The sequence below is a fragment of the Haematobia irritans genome, chromosome 1 (assembly GCF_050003625.1).
Source record: "Haematobia irritans isolate KBUSLIRL chromosome 1, ASM5000362v1, whole genome shotgun sequence".
NCBI classification, from domain to species: Eukaryota; Metazoa; Arthropoda; class Insecta; order Diptera; family Muscidae; genus Haematobia; species Haematobia irritans.
In genome coordinates this window covers 212,422,272-212,442,856 of record NC_134397.1, presented here as the reverse complement: position 1 = coordinate 212,442,856, position 20,585 = coordinate 212,422,272, and the positions used below count along the sequence as shown (strand labels likewise).

Here is a 20,585-nt window from a genome sequence, read left to right as displayed (position 1 = left end):
CCATATCGGACCACTGATATAGCCCCATATGAACCGACCACCAGATTTGCCTTGCGGACGCTCTTGGAAGAGCAAATTTCATTCGATCCATTTGAAATTTGGTACGTGATGTTATTATATACCTTCTAACATCCATGCAAAAATTGGTTTATGTCGGTTTATTTATATATAGCCTTCATATAAACCGATTAGACTTTCCTTACTTGTTATCCAATTACTTATAGTTTATAAGAATTCTACAAACCTTTCAACCTTCATACAAGTTTTGATAGAATTTTACCATATGTGGCAATTGTAGTTGCATTTCCCCTTTATATTGAAATACTTCATGTTTATAGGAAACTTATGTAGAATTGATGGATATTGCATTATGGCAAATTGTTCGAAGCCACTATATTTCATGCATACCCACTAAAAACTATCCCAACCACCTTATTACACTTTTCTGCGTGTACATTTATCAATAATTATTTGAGCTATTGCTTGGTGTTTCCACAATTACGATATTGCCTTTCAAATGAAAAAAAAAAAAAACAGAAAAAAAACTCATTTCGAAATGACATAGTGCTCCATTACTAGTCACAGATATCGATAACGAAGTCCGCCCCATAACTTCGACCACCGATACCAACTGTAACCAAAAAACAAAAACGTGGTGTTTTTGCATTTGAAAATAGTCGAGTAAACGTTAAAGTAACTGCATTGTTAGCGGAACCGCAAATGAACCGCATTTCGAATATGAGTCCCCTGCGGCATTTCAGTGTAAATTTAGTGCCTCTAACGATTCTCATAGCCATTTTGGCTATCGTTGTCGTGCAATGTCAAGAAGTACAAGAGAAAAGTTTTTCCACATCGGTCGCGGGTATGGAACAACTTTTGATTACAGAAAAACTAATGATCGATACGATTGATAAATATGCCGATGAATTACAGGCAAAAGTTGATTCATTAAAAAAGTGAGAAAAAAAGATAACAACAAACACAAATGGAAAATTTATTGGAAATAAGATTTATAGGTGTGATAATAATCATAATGTTTGAATTATATTTAATCCGACAAGTCTTGAAAATATTTAAGTTTTGGTAAATGCATACACACGCTTAAAAAAAGTGATATATTTTAATAGAAGTTTAATAGAAATGAAATTCTTACAAAAATACTTACGGAATAAATGGAGCGGATAATGCCACCGTAACTAATATTTATAGCAAAAAATTATATTTTTTTATAGTTTATTTTTATTATTATTTTTTTTTTAATTTTCCATAATCCAACAATTTTTTTATTTGAAAAATTTTATGAACTAAACGTGGGTATAAATTTTAATGAACTTAAAAATAAATTCAGTGCAAACTAAAGCAGAGGAAAATTTGCATACACTTCTCAAAGACAGTAAGAACGTGGTAATGATTTGAACCAATGGTATCCCTCTGTAGTACGGGTAATACTGCTCAGGTCCGGCCCTTGAGTCAATACATTTTTGTAATCAAAGTCTAGGTTGCAATTTTAGTCCAATTGACTTAAAATTTGACACATTTGTATATCTAGCGCCAGAAAAAAACCCCACACTCAAAAAAAGTTTACTTGGATCCAAAGATTTTGACCTTCCCTTAAGGAGTTTGGTATTGATTCCGAGCCAAAGATACAGCTTCTTTAAAATAAAGAAATTTTATTAATAAAGGTACTCACGTACAAGCAAATGTGAGTTTAAAAATCCAAATTATAATGGATACTTCAAAGTAAAAAATACTTTCTTAATTCCAAGAAAACTTTAAACCAACGACGTTAAATCCTTAAAATAAGTATTAGCCTATATTCGAAGCGTTTTTATCTTAAATCTAAAGTTTCAATATTTCAGTTAATTTAAGGACAATTTCTTTAAATCAAAAATGTGTTTCTTTACTATAAGAAAATTAGCCTTAGTTCAAAGACATGGGACTTTAGCGGAGGGACGCAAATTTATAAAATTTGTGTCCTAAATTTAATGAAACATATTTTTGAAGCAAAGATTATAAACTTTATTTTAATTAAAATTTCATTATTTTAATGTTTTGTAAATATTTTTAATATTTCAAAAATTTCGCATCCCAAAATTTAGGTTGCGTAATATGTAATATCACGTAAATATTTTTTTCAGTGCAGAAAATAAACTATTATCCTGATTTGTTTCACAAGGAGTATAATTATTAGTATCGTCGAGTGTGCTAAATTTCATTGAAATTGATTATAAATGGTAGAAATATAGAAAATTGAAATAGAAAAGTTTGTCAAATTTTATTTCTATTAAAAATTTGTATTTCTATTTATTTCTATAGAAAATGTTGTCCGATTTTATTTCTATTGAAAGTTTTCTCCAAATATTATTTCTATAGACAATTTTGCCCAACATTTCCTTTCTATAAAAAATTTTGTCAAAATTTTATTTCTATAGAAAATTTTGTCAACATTTTATTTCTATAGAAAATATTATTTCTAAAGAAAATTTTGTCAAAATTTTATTTCTATAGAAAACTTTGTCCCAGTTTATTATTAGTTTATTTCTATAGAAAATTTTGTCAAAATTTTATTTCTATTGAAAATGTTGTCAAAATTTCATTTCTTTAGAAAATTTAACCAAAATTTTATTTCTATATAATTTTTTGTCAAACTTTTATGTCTATATAAAGTTATCGCAAAAATTTTTTACTATATAACATTTTTACAAAGTGTTTGCATAATTTTGTATCTATACAAAATATTTTTAAAGTTTATTTCTGTAAACAACTTTGGCAAAATTTTATTTCAATATAGAAAAATTTGAAATTAAAATAGAAAAATTGTTTAAAATTTTATTTCTATAGAAAATTTTGTTAAAATTTTATTTCTATAGAAATTTTTGTCAATATTTTATTTCTACAGAAAATTTTGTCAAAAGTTTAAAAATTTTGAAAAATTAGCGATTTGGCGAAAATGGACCAAAAATCAACCAAATTCCATTTGGTCCGCCCATCGAACCAAATTTAAAATTTAATAATTTTTTGGACAAATTTTGGTCCGATCGGACCAAAATGGCAACGCTGGTACAGGGTAAAATAAGTTTGTATGTAACGGCAAGAAGAAAAAGTCAGAGACCCATCGTTTAGTATACCGATCGTCTTAGAATTGAATTCTGAATCGATTTAGCTATGTCAGTCTGTCTGTGCAAAGTACAGGTCGCAGTTTATATCCGATAGTTCAGATTTAGATATAGCTGCCAGATCGGTGATAACTATATATCACCGACATTCTTACGAAAATTATAGTTGATATTTTTCGGGCCCTCTTTTATATTTTTTCTCACACTTCAAAAGATATTATAGACCAAACAGCGCTTATTTTCGTCAGGCCATTTAATAACAATTCAAGAATGAAGTTTTCAGAACAATCTCATATAGCCCTTGAAGTAATTGAGGTAGGTCCTCAAAATTACAATTTTTGTTCTACATGATGTTAGTACAAGTAAACCCAGAAGAAAAATTAAAGTTTTTAACATTGGGTTTATTTCGGTAGTGAAAGGGTTAAATTTAAGATAAAAACATCAAATATAGGCTAAGACTTATTTTGAGGATTTAGCATCTTTGGTTTAAAGTGTTTTTGGAATTAAAAAAAACATTTTTACTTTGAGGTATCCGCTATAATTTGGATTTTTAGACTGGCATTTGTTTGTACGTGAATAGCTTTATTAATATACCGCGAAAAGAAAATGAAAATTCGATAAATGAGATCTGAATCCTAATTTTCATTTTATTGATCTTAGATTTAAGACCAGATAGGTCGCCAAAAATGTCTTTATTTTAAAGAGGCCGCATATTTGGCTCGGAATCAATACCAAAATCCTTAAGAGAAGGTCAAAATCTTTGGATCCAAGTAAACTTTTTATTGCATACTTTCCACATAAGATTTAGATAAGGTCCCGCCTGTGTAAATGTCGCTCGATGTGGCAAAATATTGTCACAAACCCACAATTGACTTTGTCATTCCGTTTGTAACACATCGAAATATTGCTCTAAGACCCCATAAAGTATATATATTCTGGGTCGTGGGGAAATTCTGAGTCGATCTAATCATGTCCGTCCGTCCGTCTGTTGAAATCACGCTAACTTCCGAACGAAAAAAGCTATCGACTTGAAACTTGGCACAAGTATTTGTTATTGATCTAGGCCGGGTGGTATTGAGAATGGGCCATATCGGACAACTTTTACGTATAGCCCCCATATAAATTGACGCTCAGATTTGGCTTGCGGAGCCTCTTGGAGGAGCAAACTTCATCCGATCCGGTTGAAATTTGGTACATGGTGTTTGCATATGGTTTCTCACAACCATAAAAAATTGATCCAAATCGGTCCACAATTATATATAACCCCAATATAAACCGATCCCCAGACTTGGCTTGGGGAGCCTCTAAAAAAAAAGCAATTTTTATCCGATCCGGCTGAAATTTGGTACATGGTGCTAGTAGATAGTCTTTAACAAACATGCAAAAATTGGTTCACATCGGACCATAATTATATATAGCCCCCATATAAACCGATCCCCAGATTTGACTTCCGGAGCCCCTTGGAAGAGCAAAATTTAACACCCAGAAGGAGACGAGATAGACACGTGGTGTCTTTGGCAAAAATGCTCAGGGTGGGCTCCTGAGTCGATATAGCCATGTCCGTCTGTCCGTGAACACATTTTTGTAATCAAAGTCTAGGTCGCAGTTTTAGTCTTCAAAGTTGACACAAGTGTGTTGGCTCAGAATAGAACCCTATTGATCTTGGAAGAAATCGGTTCAAATTTAGATATATATATGGACTTATATGGCCCCAGAAGCCAGAGTTTTTACCCAATTTGGTTGAAATTTTGCACTAGGAGTACAATTAGTAATATAGTCATGTGTGCCAAATTTGATTGAAATCGGTTCAGATTTAGATATAGCTCCCATATATATGGTTTTCTGATTTCGACAAAAATGGTCAAAATACCAACATTTTCCTTGTAAAATCTCCACTGCTTAGTCGAAAAGTTGTAAAAATGACTCTAATTTTCCTAAATTTCTAATACATACATATCGAGCGATAAATCATAAATAAAATTTTGCGAAGTTTCCTTAAAATTGCTTCAGATTTAAATGTTTCCCATATTTTTTTACAAACATTGTGTTCCACACTAGTGCATTAGCCGACTTAAATTTTGAGTCTATAGATTTTGTAGAAGTCTATTAAATTCTGTCCAGATCGAGTGATATTTAAATGTACAGTATGTCAAGAAAGTCTTTTGACATTGCCAAATATTTCAAATTCTAGAAATAATTGAAATATTAAATATTTTATTAAATTTTTAATTCTGTGTACGTATGTATACTTTGCAAAATACATAATAAAATATTTTTTTTAAAATTTCATTATATTTAATTTTGGAACAAAACATAATTTTTATCCCATTGTCAAAACACTTTCTTGACAAACTGTATGTATTTGGGACAAACCTTTATATATAACCCCCAACAGATTTGACGGATGTGATATGGTATCGAAAATTTAGATCTACAAAGTGGTGCAGGGTATAATATAGACGGCCTCGCACGACTTTAGACTTTCCTTACTTGTTATACCCACCACCATAGAATGGTGACGGGGGTATAATAAGTTTGTCATTCCGTTTGTAACACATCGAAATATCGATTTCCGACTATATAACGTATATATATTCTTGATCAGGGAGAAATTCTAAGACGATATAACGATGTCCGTCTGTCCGTCTGTCTGTCTGTCTGTCTGTCTGTCTGTCTGTTGTAATCACGCTACAGTCTTCAATAATGAAGCAATCGTACTGAAATTTTGCACAAACTCGTCTTTTGTCTGCAGGCAGGTCAAGTTCGAAGATGGGCTATATCGGTCCAGGTTTTGATATAGTCCCCATATAAACCGACCTCCCGATTTGGGGTCTTGGGCTTATAGAAATCGTAGATTTTATCCAATTTGCCTGAAATTTGAAACCTAGAGGTATTTTTTGACCATAAAGAGGTGTGCCAAAAATGGTGATTATCGGTCCATGTTTTGGTATAGCCCCCATATAGACCGATCTCCCGATTTTACTTCTTGGGCTTGTAGAAACCGCAGTTTTTATTCAATTTACCTGAAATTGGAAATCTAGAGGTATTGCAGGACCGCAAATACGTGTGCCAAAAATTGTGAGTATCGATCCATATTTTGGTATAGCCCCCATATAGACCGATCTCCCAATTTTACTTCTTGGGATTATAGAAACCGCAGTTTTTATTCAATTTACCTGAAATTGGAAATCTAGAGGTATTGTAGGACCATAAATACGTGTGCCAAAAATTGTGAGTATCGGTCCATGTTTTGGTATGGTCCCCATATAAAACGACCTCCCGATTTGGGGTCTTGGGCTTATAGAAACCGTAGTTTTTATCCAATTTGTCTGAAATTGGAAATCTAGAGGTATTTTAGGACCATAAAGTGGTGTGCCGAAAATGGTGAGTATCGGTCCATATTTTGGTATAGCCCCCATATAGACCGATTTCAAGATTTTACTTCTTGAGCTTCTAGAATCCGAAGTTTTTATCCTATTTGCCTGAAATTGGAAATCTATAGGTATTTTCGGGTCATAAAGAGGTGTGCCGAAAACGGTGAGTATCGGTCCATATTTTAGTATAGCCCCCATAAGAACGATCTCCCGATTTAACTCCTTGGGTTTCTAGAAACCGTAGTTTTTATCTGATTTGCCTGAAATTGTAAATATTCTGGTATTTTAGGCTCACAAAAACGTGTATCGGATTAAGTTTTTATCGATCCATTTGGTAATGCCTCCATATAGACCGACTTCACTTCTTGAGGGTGTAGAAGGCGCACTGATCATGAAAATTGCTTGAAACTCAATGTAAAATTTTACTTCTACAGATTTAAGATTTCAAATCAAGACTTTATTTTATAATTTTCTTGCACACTTACAAGAGATGTTAATGATTCCTTTAAAACTCAAACAAAAATGGTTCTTATAAATCCAGAATCTGATATAGTCCTCATAGGTGAAATCTTTAAATTTATCTTCGAGAATATCCTCAAGTCCTTAAGCCCTCCTGAAATTTCAAAGGAAACCCTAATATTTGGTTTATGGTGGTGGGTATTTAAGATTCGGCCCGGCCGAACTTAGTGCTGTATATACTTGTTTTTTAATTAATCTTGTTTCGTTTCAGGGCGTTAGCTGATTAAAATTAAAAGTCTAGAGATTTTGTAGAAGTTTGAAAATGTTTCTCCAAATCGGCTCTGATTTAAATATTTGTATATGGGAATGTAAACCTTCTCCCAACAAATTTGAAAGAGTTGAGATGGTATCAAAAATTTTGGTATATATAGTAGTGAAGGGTATAATATAGTCGGCCCCGTCCGAAGGATTTGTGATGGTATCGAAAATGTAGGTCTACAAAGTGGTACAGGGTATATTATAGTCGACCCCGCCCGACTTTAGACTTTCCTTACTTGTTTTTGACTGACTTCCCCCCATATTCATGAAGAGCAAGGGTTTAACTTTCAAACCATAACAGATAAGTCTGTTGGGAACTTAATGAGAAACAAATGTTCAATAAAAATTAATCAGCGACGAAACCGCAAACTAATTTAAAAAATTTGTTTCTTTCTTTAGATTGATAATTGACCTACGGGAGGAAAATCAGAAGGGTGTACAAAATCCCGAAAAATATCTTTATAATCCATTAAATGGATATTCGTTAATTCGCCGTATGCATTATGATTGGTACAATATTGAAAAGTATCTCGGAAAGCCCACCGGTGAAGGTATGCCTTAAACTTCAAATAGAATTTCGCATATTTTCACATATTCCATTCACAGCTTATATTGAGATTTTGCAAAGCTATCGCCCTGAAATGCCAACAGCAAAAGACATTGCCGAAGCTTCACAAGCCATTGTACGTCTTCAGATGACCTATGACATGCAAGCTGAAGATATGTCCAAGGGAATTTTATTTGGCAAACAATATGAGTAGGTATTTCGAACGATAATTTAGGAAACGTTTTGTGATATACAATTTTGATATCTTCCAGGACCAAACTTAAACCCATTGATCAATATTATATTGGTAAATATTTGTACGATATAGAAGGTTATTATCATGCAGCCTATTGGATGTATAATGCCATACAATCTTATGAATCTACAAATTATGCGAAAATATTGGATTTTGGTTCGGAAACAATTCATGCTCTGTATGCAGAAAATTTGCTAAAACAAAGTAAGTTGCTATGGATAATTGATGCGGGGTTGTTTTTTTATTCATTTTAATTTTTTTTAAATTTTCTTCTTCTTCTATAGATCGGCCTAAGGATGCACTAGCCACCATAAATACTGCTTGCAATTTACGTCCAGATGATGTTGTATTGAAGAATAGAAAAGAAGAAATTGAACAATTGGCTGAGTCATATAAGGGACCCCCAACAGAGGTAAATATATTTGGAAATCGAAATCTTAGACCTCAATGACAAAAAAAAAATCGAGAGAAATAAATACATACAGTAACGCACATAAGTATTGACACAGCATCCTAAACCACCACATAGGAAGAATGGGGGATGATAGGTACAAATAAAACAAAAAACAAGTATATATGGCCGTAAGTTCGGCAAGGCCGAAGCTTATGTACCCTCCACTATGGATTGCGTAGAAACTTCTTCTAAACATTGCCATCCACAATCGAATTACTTAAGTTGCGGTAACGCTTGCCGATGGCAAGGTATCTTAAAACCTCCTAACACCGTCTTCTAAATTGTATGTAAGTCCATACGTGGTTATATTAAATCAAAAAAGATCGGTCAAATACGTATATAATTTAATTTGGCAAAATTTTCTATAGACATAAAATTTTGACAAAATTTTCTATAGAAATAAAATTTTAACAAAATTTTCTATAGAAATATAATTTTCACAAAATTTTCTATAGAAAGAAAATTTTGACAAAATTTTCTACAGAAATAAAATTTTAACACACTTTTCTATAGAAATAAAATTTTAACAAAATTTTCTATAGAAATAAAATTTTGACTAAATTTTCTATGGAAATAAAATTTTGACAAGATTTTCTATAGAAATAAAATTTTAACAAAAATTTTCTATAGTAATAAAATTTTAACAAAATTTTTTATAGAAATAAAATTTTGGTAGATTATTTTTGGCTCGAGTGGCAACCATAATTGTGAACCGAATAAAATTTTAACACAATTTTCTATAGAAATAAAATTTCGACAATGATGAAAATTTGATTATGAACCGAATAAAATTTTAACAAAATTTTCTATAGAAATAAAATTTTGACAAAATTTTCTGTAGAAATAAAATTTTGGTAAATTATTTTTGGCTCGAGTGGCAATCATGATTATGACCGATATGGACCAATTTTTGTTGGATTGGAGATCGGATATATATAACTATAGACCCATATGGACCAATTTTGGTATGGTATACAAATTTGAACCGGATCGGATGAATTTTGCTCCTCCAAGAGGCTCCGGAGGTCAAATCTGGAGAACGTTTAATATGGGGGCTATATATAATTATGGACCGATGTGGACTAATTTTTGCATGGTTGTTAGAGACCATATACCAACATTATGTACTAAATTTCAGGCAGATCGGATGAACTTTGCTTCTCTTTGATGCTCCGCCAGCAAAATCTGGGGATCGGCACCCAAAATACCTCTAAATTTCCAATTTCAGGCAAATCGGGTAATAAATACACTTTATATAAGCCCAAGAATAAAAATCGGGAGATCGGTTTATATGGCGACTATACCAAAACATTGACCGATACGGACCACTTTCGACACACCTCTTTATGGTCATAAAATACCTCCAGATTTTCAATTTCAGGCAAATCGGAGAGAAAATACAGTTTCTAGACGTCTAAGAAGCAAAATCGGGAGATCGGTCTATATGGGGCCTATACCAAACCATGGACCGATACGGACCATTTTCGACACACCTCTTTATGGTCCTAAAATACCTCTAGATTTTCAATTTCAAATACAGTTTCTAGACGCCCAAGAAGCAAAATCGGGAGATCGGTCTATATGGGGGCTATACCAAAACATGGACCGATGGGCACCATTTTCGGCATACCTTTTTATGGTCCTCAAGTACCTCTAGGTTTTAGGCATATTGGATAAAAACTACGGTTTTTATAAGCCCAAGACCCCAAATCGGGAAATCGGTTTATATGGGGACTATATCAAAACTTGGAACGATATAGCCCATTTTCAAACTTGGCCTGCCTGCAAACAAAAAAAACGAATCTGTGTCAAATTGCAGGCGCCATTATTGAAGGCTGTAGCGTGATTACAACAGACAGACAGACGGACATGCTTATATCGTCTTAGAATTCCTCCCTGATCAAGAATATATATACTTTATATAGACGGAAATCGATATTTCGATGTGTTACCCACGGAATGACAAATTTATTATACCCCCCATCACCATTCTAAGTAGTGGGTATAAAAATTATCTAGATTCTTATAGCAGTTATAATACAAATTAAAATATTTTTATACCCTCCACCATAGGATGAGGGTTATATTAACTTTGTCATTCCGTTTGTAACACATAGAAAAATTTCTCTAAAACCCCATAAAGTATATATACTCCGGGGGCGTGGTGAAATTCTCAGTCGATCTAACCATGTCCGTCCCTCTGTTGAAATCATGCTAACTTCCGAACGACACAATCTATCGACTTTAAACTTGGCACAAGTAGTTGTTTTTGATGTTGGTCGGATGGTATTGCAAACGGGCCATATCGGTCCACTTTTACGTATAGCCCCCATATAAACGGACCTCCAGATTTGGCTTGCGGAGCCTCGAAGAGAAGCCTGTTTCATCTGATCTGGCTAAAATTTGGTACATGGCGTTAGTATGTGGTATCTAATAACCGTGCATTGGTCCATATCGGTTTGACCTCCGGAGCCTCTTGGAGGAGCAAAATTCATCCGATCTAAATGAAATTTGGTACGTGGTGTTAGTATATGGCCGATAACAACCATGTCAAAATTGGCCCGTATCGATCTATAGTTATATATATATATAGGCCCCCCAGATATTCCCCAATCACAGAAAAATCACAATTGCTGCACGAGCCAAAATAAAAACTATCTACAAAAATTTTATTGCCATAGAAAACTTTGTCAAAATTTTATATTTCAATAGAAAATTTTGTCAAAATGTTATTTCTGTAGAAAATTTTGTCAACATTTTATTCCTTTACGAAATTTTGTCAAAATATAATTTCTATTGAAAATTTTGTCAAAAATTTATTGCTATAGTAAATTTTGTCAAAATTTTATTTCTATAGATCATTTTGTCAGAATTTTATTTCTGTAGAAAATTTTGTCAAAATGTTATTTCTGTAGAAAATTTATGAAGCACCTCATAGTTGGAGAGGAATATTTTGCAAAATCTTACAAAACAAAAAAAAATCTGCCATTTTTGGTAGACTCGTGTTCATAATTGTATGTAGCCGCCATATGAAACGACCACCATATTTCAATTCTGGTTCCATTATTACCGCAAAAAAGTTTATATCGGTTCGTAGTTATTTCTTTCCTATATACACCGGTCAAGAACTGAATATATACGTATTTTATAGTCCTTATTTTTGTCTAATATATCCCGCATGGACTAACTTACAATTTAGAAGATGATGTTAAGAAGTTTTAAGATGACTTGCCATCGGCCGCAAAACAAGTAATTCAATTGTGGATGACCGTCTTTAGTAGAAGTTTCTGCGCAATCCATGGTGGAGGGTACAAAGGATTCGGCCTGGCCGAACTTACGGCCATATATACTTGTTTAATTTAAAATAGCTTCATATCAATTTTACCATGTGATTGTGAATCAAAATTGTTTGGTGTGCCAAGCCATTGTTAACCTGCTTCTACTATGCATTTAATTTTATTTATTTAATTTCCCATTCAGTATTCAAAAACCATTCCTACTACCTATGAGCTGGGATGTCGCGGTGCGTTTGCCAACAAACCTTCAAGGATGCACTGTGTTTACAACACGACAACTTCGGCGTTTTTACGTTTGGCTCCCTTAAAAATGGAAATTATCCATTTGGATCCATATATGGTAATCTATCATGATGTTATGTCCGACAATGAAATTAAAGAACTGCAAACTATGGCAAAACCCAATTTGAAACGAGCCACTGTTTATAGTCAAAGTGAAGCCAGGTCTCAAGTTGTAGAACGAAGGACATCGAAATTTTCATGGTTTCAGGATAATACCTCAAACACAACACTGCGGATAAATCAACGTATAAAAGATATGACGGGTTTCGATATACAAGGTTCTGAGATGATACAGGTTATGAACTATGGCCTAGGTGGTCATTACGATACGCATTATGATTTCTTTAATGTTTCAGATGTGAGTGAGTTTTGTTTTTAAGAAATGCTTCAAAAAACTCTATTATAATATTATCTGCTAAATATTTTTTTTTTTAATTTCAGACTGCTGAAGTCGTACGTCTTCAAGGTGATCGAATCTCAACTGTATTATTTTATGTAAGATTTAATTACTTGGCGATATTTCGAAGCCATTAATTTCCAATTTTCACTTTTAGATGACTGATGTGGAGCAAGGTGGGGCCACAGTTTTCCCCAATATACAGACAGCTCTGTTTCCTCAGAAAGGTTCAGCTGTAGTATGGTATAATTTGAATAATGAACTTAAAGGAGATTGGAAAACTTTGCATGCCGCTTGCCCGGTGATAGTTGGATCCAAATGGGGTTAGTAGATATAGCTATGGGAATTTTTTCAGATAACATTCTTGCTTTATACCCTCATCGAATGGTGGAGAACATACTTCATCTGATTTGATTGTTCATATTACATGATTAATCGTACAACTTATTATACATGTCAACTCTGCCAGACTCTACCAGAGAATGAAGCCGACATACTTTTGTCGTCAGCGACTGATACTAAATGTTTGCCTCCGGCTGCGACTTGACGGCTACGCCGATATAAATTTGCCTATTCGCCGGCGGACTATTATTCATAAAAATTGAAATAGAAGCTATCCAAATGGTAATGGGATTAGTTGTACAACCAATCTAACAATCAGTTAGTCGAAGCAGCCGTCGAATATGTCAGCACATTTCGGATAATTTTAATTTGAAAATATGGGTCGACATCTCAAAATCCACTTTTTTGAAATTTGAAATCTTTTATTATAAGGCAGAATGTGAATCATGGTTGCTACAGAATTTTACCAAAAATGGTAGATTTTTTACTGTTTCGTAGATTGGTAGAATTGTTGATGGTTTGGTATATTTTGCAATACATTTCTCTCAAACAAGGAGGTACTTACAAAAATTTTCTATAGAAATAAAATTTTGACAACATTTTCGATTGAAATTAAATTTTGACAAAATTTTCTAAAATTTTGACAAATTTTTCAATAGAAATAAAATTTTGACAAATTTTTCTATAGAAATAGAATTTTGACAAAATTTTCTATAGAAATAGAATTTTGACAAAATTTGCTATAGAAATAAAATTTTGACAACATTTTCTAGAGAAATAAAATTTTGACAAAACTTTCCACAGAAATAAAATTTTGACAAAATTTTCTATAGAAATAAAATGTTGACAAAATTTTCTATAGAAATAAAATTTTAACAAAATTATCTATAGAAATAAAATTTTGACAAAATTTTCTATACAAAAAACAAAATTGACGAAATTTAGTAAAGGAATACAGTTTTGACAACGTTTAGTATAAAAATAAAATTTTGACAAAATTTTCTAGAGAAATAAAATTTTGACAAAATTTTCTATAGAAGTAAAATTTTGACAAACTTTAGTAAAGAAATAAAATTTTGACAAAATTTTCTACAGAAATAAAATTTTGACAAAATTTTTTACAGAAATAAAATTTTGACAAAATTTTCTATAGAAGTAAAATTTTGACAAAATTTTCTATAGAAATAGAATTTTGACAAAATTTTTTATAGAAATAAAATTTTGACAATATTTAGTAAAGAAATAAAATTTTGAATAAATTTTCAATAGAAATAAAATTTTGACAAATCTTTTTATAGAAATAAAATTTTGACAAAATTTTCTATAGAAATAAAATTTAGTATAGAAATAAAATTTTGACAAAATTTTGTAAAGAAAAAAAAATTGACAAAATTTTCTATAGAAATAAAATTTTGACAAAATTTTCTACAGAAATAAAATTTTGACAAAATTTTCTATAGAAAAAAAATTGACAAAATTTTCTATAGAAAAAAAATTGACAAAATTTTCTATAGAAATAAAATTTTGACAAAATTTTCTTTAGAAATAAATTTTTGACAAAATTTTCTACAGAAATAAAATGTTGACAAAAATTTCTATAGAAACAAAATGTTGACAAAATTTAGTATAGAAATAAAATTTTGACAAAATTTAGTAAAAAAAAAAAATTGCCAAAATTTTCTATAGAAATAAAATTTTGACAAAATTTTCTTCAAAAATAAAATTTTGACAAAATTTTCTATAGAAATAAAATGTTGACGAAATTTAGTATATTTAAAAATAAAATTTTGTATTTTAGAAATAAAATTTTGACAAAATATTCTATAGAAAGAAAATGTTGACAAAATTTTCTTTAGAAATAAAATTTTGACAAAACTTTCTATAGAAATAAAATGTTAACAAAAATTTCTATAGAAATAAAATGTTGACAAAATTTAGTATAGAAATAAAATTTTGACAAAATTTAGTAAAGAAAAAAATTTGCCAAAATTTTCTATAGAAATAAAATTTTGAATAAATTTTCTACAGAAATAAAACTTTGACCAAATTTTCTATACAAATAAAATGTTGACAAAATTTTCTATAGAAATAAAATTTTGACAAAATTTTCTATAGAAATAAAAGTTTGACCAAATATTTTATAGAAAGAATATTTTGACAAAATTTTGTATTTTAGAAATAAAAATTTGACAAAATTTTCTATAAAAATAAAATTTTGACAAAATTTTCTATAGAAATAAAATTTTGACAAACATTTCTTTACAATTAAAATTTTGACCAAATTTTCTATAGAAATAAAATTTTGACAAAATTTAGTATAGAAATAAAATTTTGACAAAATGTAGTAAAGGAAAAAATTTTGACAAAATTTTCTATAGAAATAAAATTTTGACAAAATTTTCTAGAGAAATAAAATTTTGGCCAAATTTTCTATAGAAATAAAATTGTGACAAAAATTTCTTTACAATTAAAATTTTGCCTAAATTTTCTATAGAAATAAAATTTTGACAAACTTGTCTATAGAAATAAAATTTTGACAAACATTTCTTTACAATTAAAATTTTGACCAAATTTTCTATAGAAATAAAATTATGACAAAATTTAGTATAGAAATAAAATTTTAACAAAATTTTCTATAGAAATCAAATTGTGACAAAATTTTCTTTAGAAATAAAATGTTGACATAATTTTCTATAGAAATAAAATTTTGACATACTTGTCTATAGAAATAAAATTTTGACAAAATTTAGCAAAGAAATAAAATTTTGACAAAATTTTCTTTAGAAATATAATTTTAACAAAATATTCTATATAAATAAAATTTTGACAAACTTTTCTATAGAAATAAAATTTTGACAAAATTTTCTATAGAAAAAAAATTTGACAAAATTTAGCAAAGAAATAAAATTTTGACAAAATTTTCTTTAGAAATATAATTTTAACAAAATATTCTATAGAAATAAAATTTTGGCAAACTTTTCTCTAGAAATAAAATGTTGACCAAATTTTCTATAGAAATAAAATTTTGACAAAATATTCTATAGAAATAAAATTTTGACAAAATATTCTATAGAAATAAAATTTTCTATAGAATTAAATATTTTATTTTAAGAGATATTTGTACATATAGATGCTTAAAAAGAGATCCGACATCAACACTACAAACCAAAAATAACAAACTGGTGGAAAAATTATTCAGAATGAACATCATTGACACCAACGAAAAATTAAAATTGATATGTAAAACTGCTAACGCCCCTCGAATTTATGGACTTCCGAAGATACATAAGGAAGGAGTCCCTGTAAGACCGATATGTTCTTCAAAAAATTCCCCTTCTTATGAACTATCAAAATATATTGTAAATATTTTGAAAAATTTGACGAAAGATTCCAAATTTAATGTAAAGGACGCAATTGAATTTAAGAATAAAACCAGTAATATTAAGATTGAGGACAATGAAACAATGATTTCGTTTGACGTAGTATCTCTTTTTCCAAGCATTCCAGTAAATTTGGCGATTAAGATTATAAAAGAAAAATGGGACGAAATAAAGGACTATACGAAGATACCGATGGATATTTTTATAGAAATGTTAACTTTTTGTATAAAGGACTCAAGATATTTTGTATATGATGACAAGGTGTAAGAACAACGTAAAGGAATGCCAATGGGATCACCAGCTTCACCTATTATCGCCGATATTGTAATGGAAGTACTCTTGGACTCAGTATTGGAAAAATTGACTATTAAACCAAAAATAATGACAAAATATGTAGATGATCTGTTCTGTATTTTGAATAAAAATGACGTTCAGGCCACTTTATCAGCTTTAAACGCCTTTGATAGACAAATTCAATTTACGATGGAAACAGAAGAGGACAACAAGTTACCATACTTAGATACCATAATTCTAAGGCACAGAAATGGAATAAAAATTAACTGGTATCAAAAGCCAACAGCCACAGGACGATTGATATATTTCAACTCCAAATATCCTAGACGAGTTATAATGAATACGGCTACAAATTTTATAAGAAGAGTACACGATATCAGCGACAAAATATTTCAGAAGGACAACGAAGATAAGATAAGGACCATATTGCGATTAAATGATTTCCCGAATAAGACGATTGACGAACCAATACAACATGTAAAAGAACGACAACATATCAAACATGACGAAGTTGAACCCAAAATTTATAAACCCTTGACATATGTCCCCCAATTCTCGGAAAGATTCAAATCATCAAACATGCTAAATAAGGACAAATTTCAAATTGCACAAAGGACTCATAATACAGTAAATCAATTCTTCAGCAAGACAAAATCCAAAATTAAGAAAGAAAACAAGTCAAACGTAGTATATAAGATCAAATGCAATGGAAATGACTCTGATACTTGCCAAAAAGTATATATTGGTACAATGAAAACCAAATTAAAAACTAGACTCTCAGGGCATAAATCTGATCAGAAAGCCACTGATAAGCCCTTGGAGCAAAAGACGGCACTTGCAGCACATTGCACTTTAACAGGACACAAACCAAACTTTAAGGACGTAGATATTTTGACGCAAGAAACCAATTATAAAAGGAGATTTACTGTGGAGATGCTACATATTATAAATGTACCTGCAGAAAGACGAATGAATTTTAAGACTGATACGGACCATTGTGCACATATTTATAGAAATATTGTACAAAAATATAGAAAGACAGATTAGCTTTTAGTTGTAAATATACTCCCTTGTAAAGAAGTTCACTGTTCTTTAAATTTAAATGTAATTATCTGTGTTTTTCATGTAATGATATATTTTTTGTTAATGTGTTAAATGTTTTTTCTATTTGTTTAAAGTAATTTCCCTGAAGACGAGCATCGGAGATGTCTCGAAATATTGGAAAATTTTAAATATAAAAATACAACTCAAAAAACAACAACATCTGTTTTTATTCACATGACTTCAAGCCGAACTAAGCAAATATAATTAGAAATAAAATTTTGACAAAATTTTGTATAGAAATAAAATTTTGACCAAATTTTCTATAGAAATAAAATTTTGACCAAATTTTCTATAGAAATAAAATTTTGACAAAATTTTCTATAAAAATAAAATTGTGAGAAAATTTTCTATAGAAATAAAATTTTGACAAAAGTTTCTATAGAAATAAAATGTTGACAAAGTTGTCTAAAGAAGTAAAATTTTGACAAAATTTTCTATAGAAATAAAATTTAGACAAAATTTTCTATAGAAATAAAATTTTGACCAAATTTTCTATAGAAATAAAATTTTGATAAAATTTCTTATAGAAATAAAATTTAGACAAAATTTTCTATAGAAATAAAATTTAGACAAAATTTTCTATAGAAATAAAATTTTGACAAAATTTACTATAGAAAGAAAATTTTGACAAAATTTTCTATAAAAAGAAAATATTGACAAACTTTTCTATAGAAATAAAATTTTGACAAACTTTTCTATAGAAATAAAATTTTGACAAAATTTTCTATAGAAATAAAATTTTGATCACATTTTCTATAGAAATAAAATGTTGACCAAATTTTCTATAGAAATAAAATTTTGACCAAATTTTCTATACAAATAAAAATTTGACCAAATTTTCTATAGAAATAAAATTTTGACAAAATTTTCTATAAAAATAAAATTGTGAGAAAATTTTCTATAGAAATAAAATTTTGACAAAAGTTTCTATAGAAATAAAATGTTGACAAAATTGTCTAAAGAAGTAAAATTTTGACAAAATTTTCTATAGAAATAAAATTTAGACAAAATTTTCTATAGAAATAAAATTTTGACCAAATTTTCTATAGAAATAAAATTTTGATAAAATTTCTTATAGAAATAAAATTTAGACAAAATTTTCTATAGAAATAAAATTTAGACAAAATTTTCTATAGAAATAAAATTTTGACAAAATTTACTATAGAAAGAAAATTTTGTCAAAATTTTCTATAAAAAGAAAATATTGACAAACTTTTCTATAGAAATAAAATTTTGACAAACTTTTCTATAGAAATAAAATTTTGACAAAATTTTCTATAGAAATAAAATTTTGATAAAATTTCCTATAGAAATAAAATTTTGACAAAATTTTCTATAGAAATAAAATGTTGACAAAATTGTCTAAAGAAATAAAATTTTGACAAAATTTTATATAGAAATAAAATTTTAAAAAAATTTTCTATAGGAATAAAATTCTGACAAAATTTTCTATAAAAATAAAATTTTGACACAATTTTCTGTAGAAATAAAATTTTGACATAATTTTCTGTAGAAATAAAATTTTGACAAAATTTTCTATAGAAATAAAATTTTGACAAAATTTTCTATAGAAATAAAATGTTGGCAACATTGTCTATAAAAATAAAATGTTATTTTTGAAGAGGAGGATCAGGGTTGCCATGTGTTTTATATAAAATTTGGAAAGCTATGGAATGGGTTATTTCATTAACATAGTTTTAGTATTGTCTATTGCATATCAATCCACTTTATTTATTTTTGAACCCAATATAATAGCAATAAGTAATAAAATGATCAATTAATAAAAAAACCTAGATGAATATTCGATTGATGCCTATTTACTTAAATTTTTTTCTATTTCAGTTTGCAACAAATGGATTCGTGCGAAAGCTCAAGTGTTTACAAGGCCGTGCTATATATGATGAGTTTGTTGATGTGATAAAACAAAGTTCCTTTTTTGTAAATAAAAAAAAATAAAGCAAGTTTAATTGAAAGTGTTCTAAAGGGTGATTTGTTAAGAGCTTGATAACTTTTTTTTTTAAAAAAACGCATAAAATTTGCAAAATCTCATCGGTTCTTTATTTGAAACGTTAGATTGGTCCATGACATTTACTTTTTGAAGATAATTTCATTTAAATGTTGACCGCGGCTGCGTCTTAGGTGGTCCATTCGGAAAGTCCAATTTTGGGCAACTTTTTCGAGCATTTCGGCCGGAATAGCCCGAATTTCTTCGGAAATGTTGTCTTCCAAAGCTGGAATAGTTGCTGGCTTATTTCTGTAGACTTTAGACTTGACGTAGCCCCACAAAAAATAGTCTAAAGGCGTCAAATCGCATGATCTTGGTGGCCAACTTACCGGTCCATTTCTTGAGATGAATTGTTCTCCGAAGTTTTCCCTCAAAATGGCCATAGAATCGCGAGCTGTGTGGCATGTAGCGCCATCTTGTTGAAACCACATGTCAACCAAGTTCAGTTCTTCCATTTTTGGCAACAAAAAGTTTGTTAGCATCGAACGATAGCGATCGCCATTCACCGTAACGTTGCGTCCAACAGCATCTTTGAAAAAATACGGTCCAATGATTCCACCAGCGTACAAACCACACCAAACAGTGCATTTTTCGGGATGCATGGGCAGTTCTTGAACGGCTTCTGGTTGCTCTTCACTCCAAATGCGGCAATTTTGCTTATTTACGTAGCCATTCAACCAGAAATGAGCCTCATCGCTGAACAAAATTTGTCGATAAAAAAGCGGATTTTCTGCCACTGATTTTGGTAATAAAATTCAATGATTTGCAAGCGTTGCTCGTTAGTAAGTCTATTCATGATGAAATGTCAAAGCATACTGAGCATCTTTCTCTTTGACACCATGTCTGAAATCCCACGTGATCTGTCAAATACTAATGCATGAAAATCCTAACCTCAAAAGAATCACCCTTTATAAGGTATACAGTTGCAAGCTCAACATGAAACACATAATAGGGATGGCTA

General features: G+C 30.0%; 1 protein-coding gene across 1 annotated transcript; it reads left to right on the top strand.

The window, feature by feature from the left end:
* Window positions 1–687: 687 nt before the first annotated feature.
* Window positions 688–19,586, top strand: LOC142222545 (prolyl 4-hydroxylase subunit alpha-2-like). Its single transcript, XM_075292737.1, has 9 exons — window positions 688–956; window positions 7,667–7,818; window positions 7,874–8,024; window positions 8,087–8,274; window positions 8,355–8,482; window positions 12,005–12,460; window positions 12,544–12,597; window positions 12,657–12,822; window positions 19,462–19,586. The coding sequence occupies exons 1-9, from the start codon at window positions 721–723 to the stop codon at window positions 19,518–19,520; spliced, it is 1,590 nt and encodes a 529-aa protein (XP_075148852.1). The 5' UTR covers window positions 688–720; the 3' UTR covers window positions 19,521–19,586.
* The last annotated feature ends 999 nt before the right edge of the window (window positions 19,587–20,585 follow it).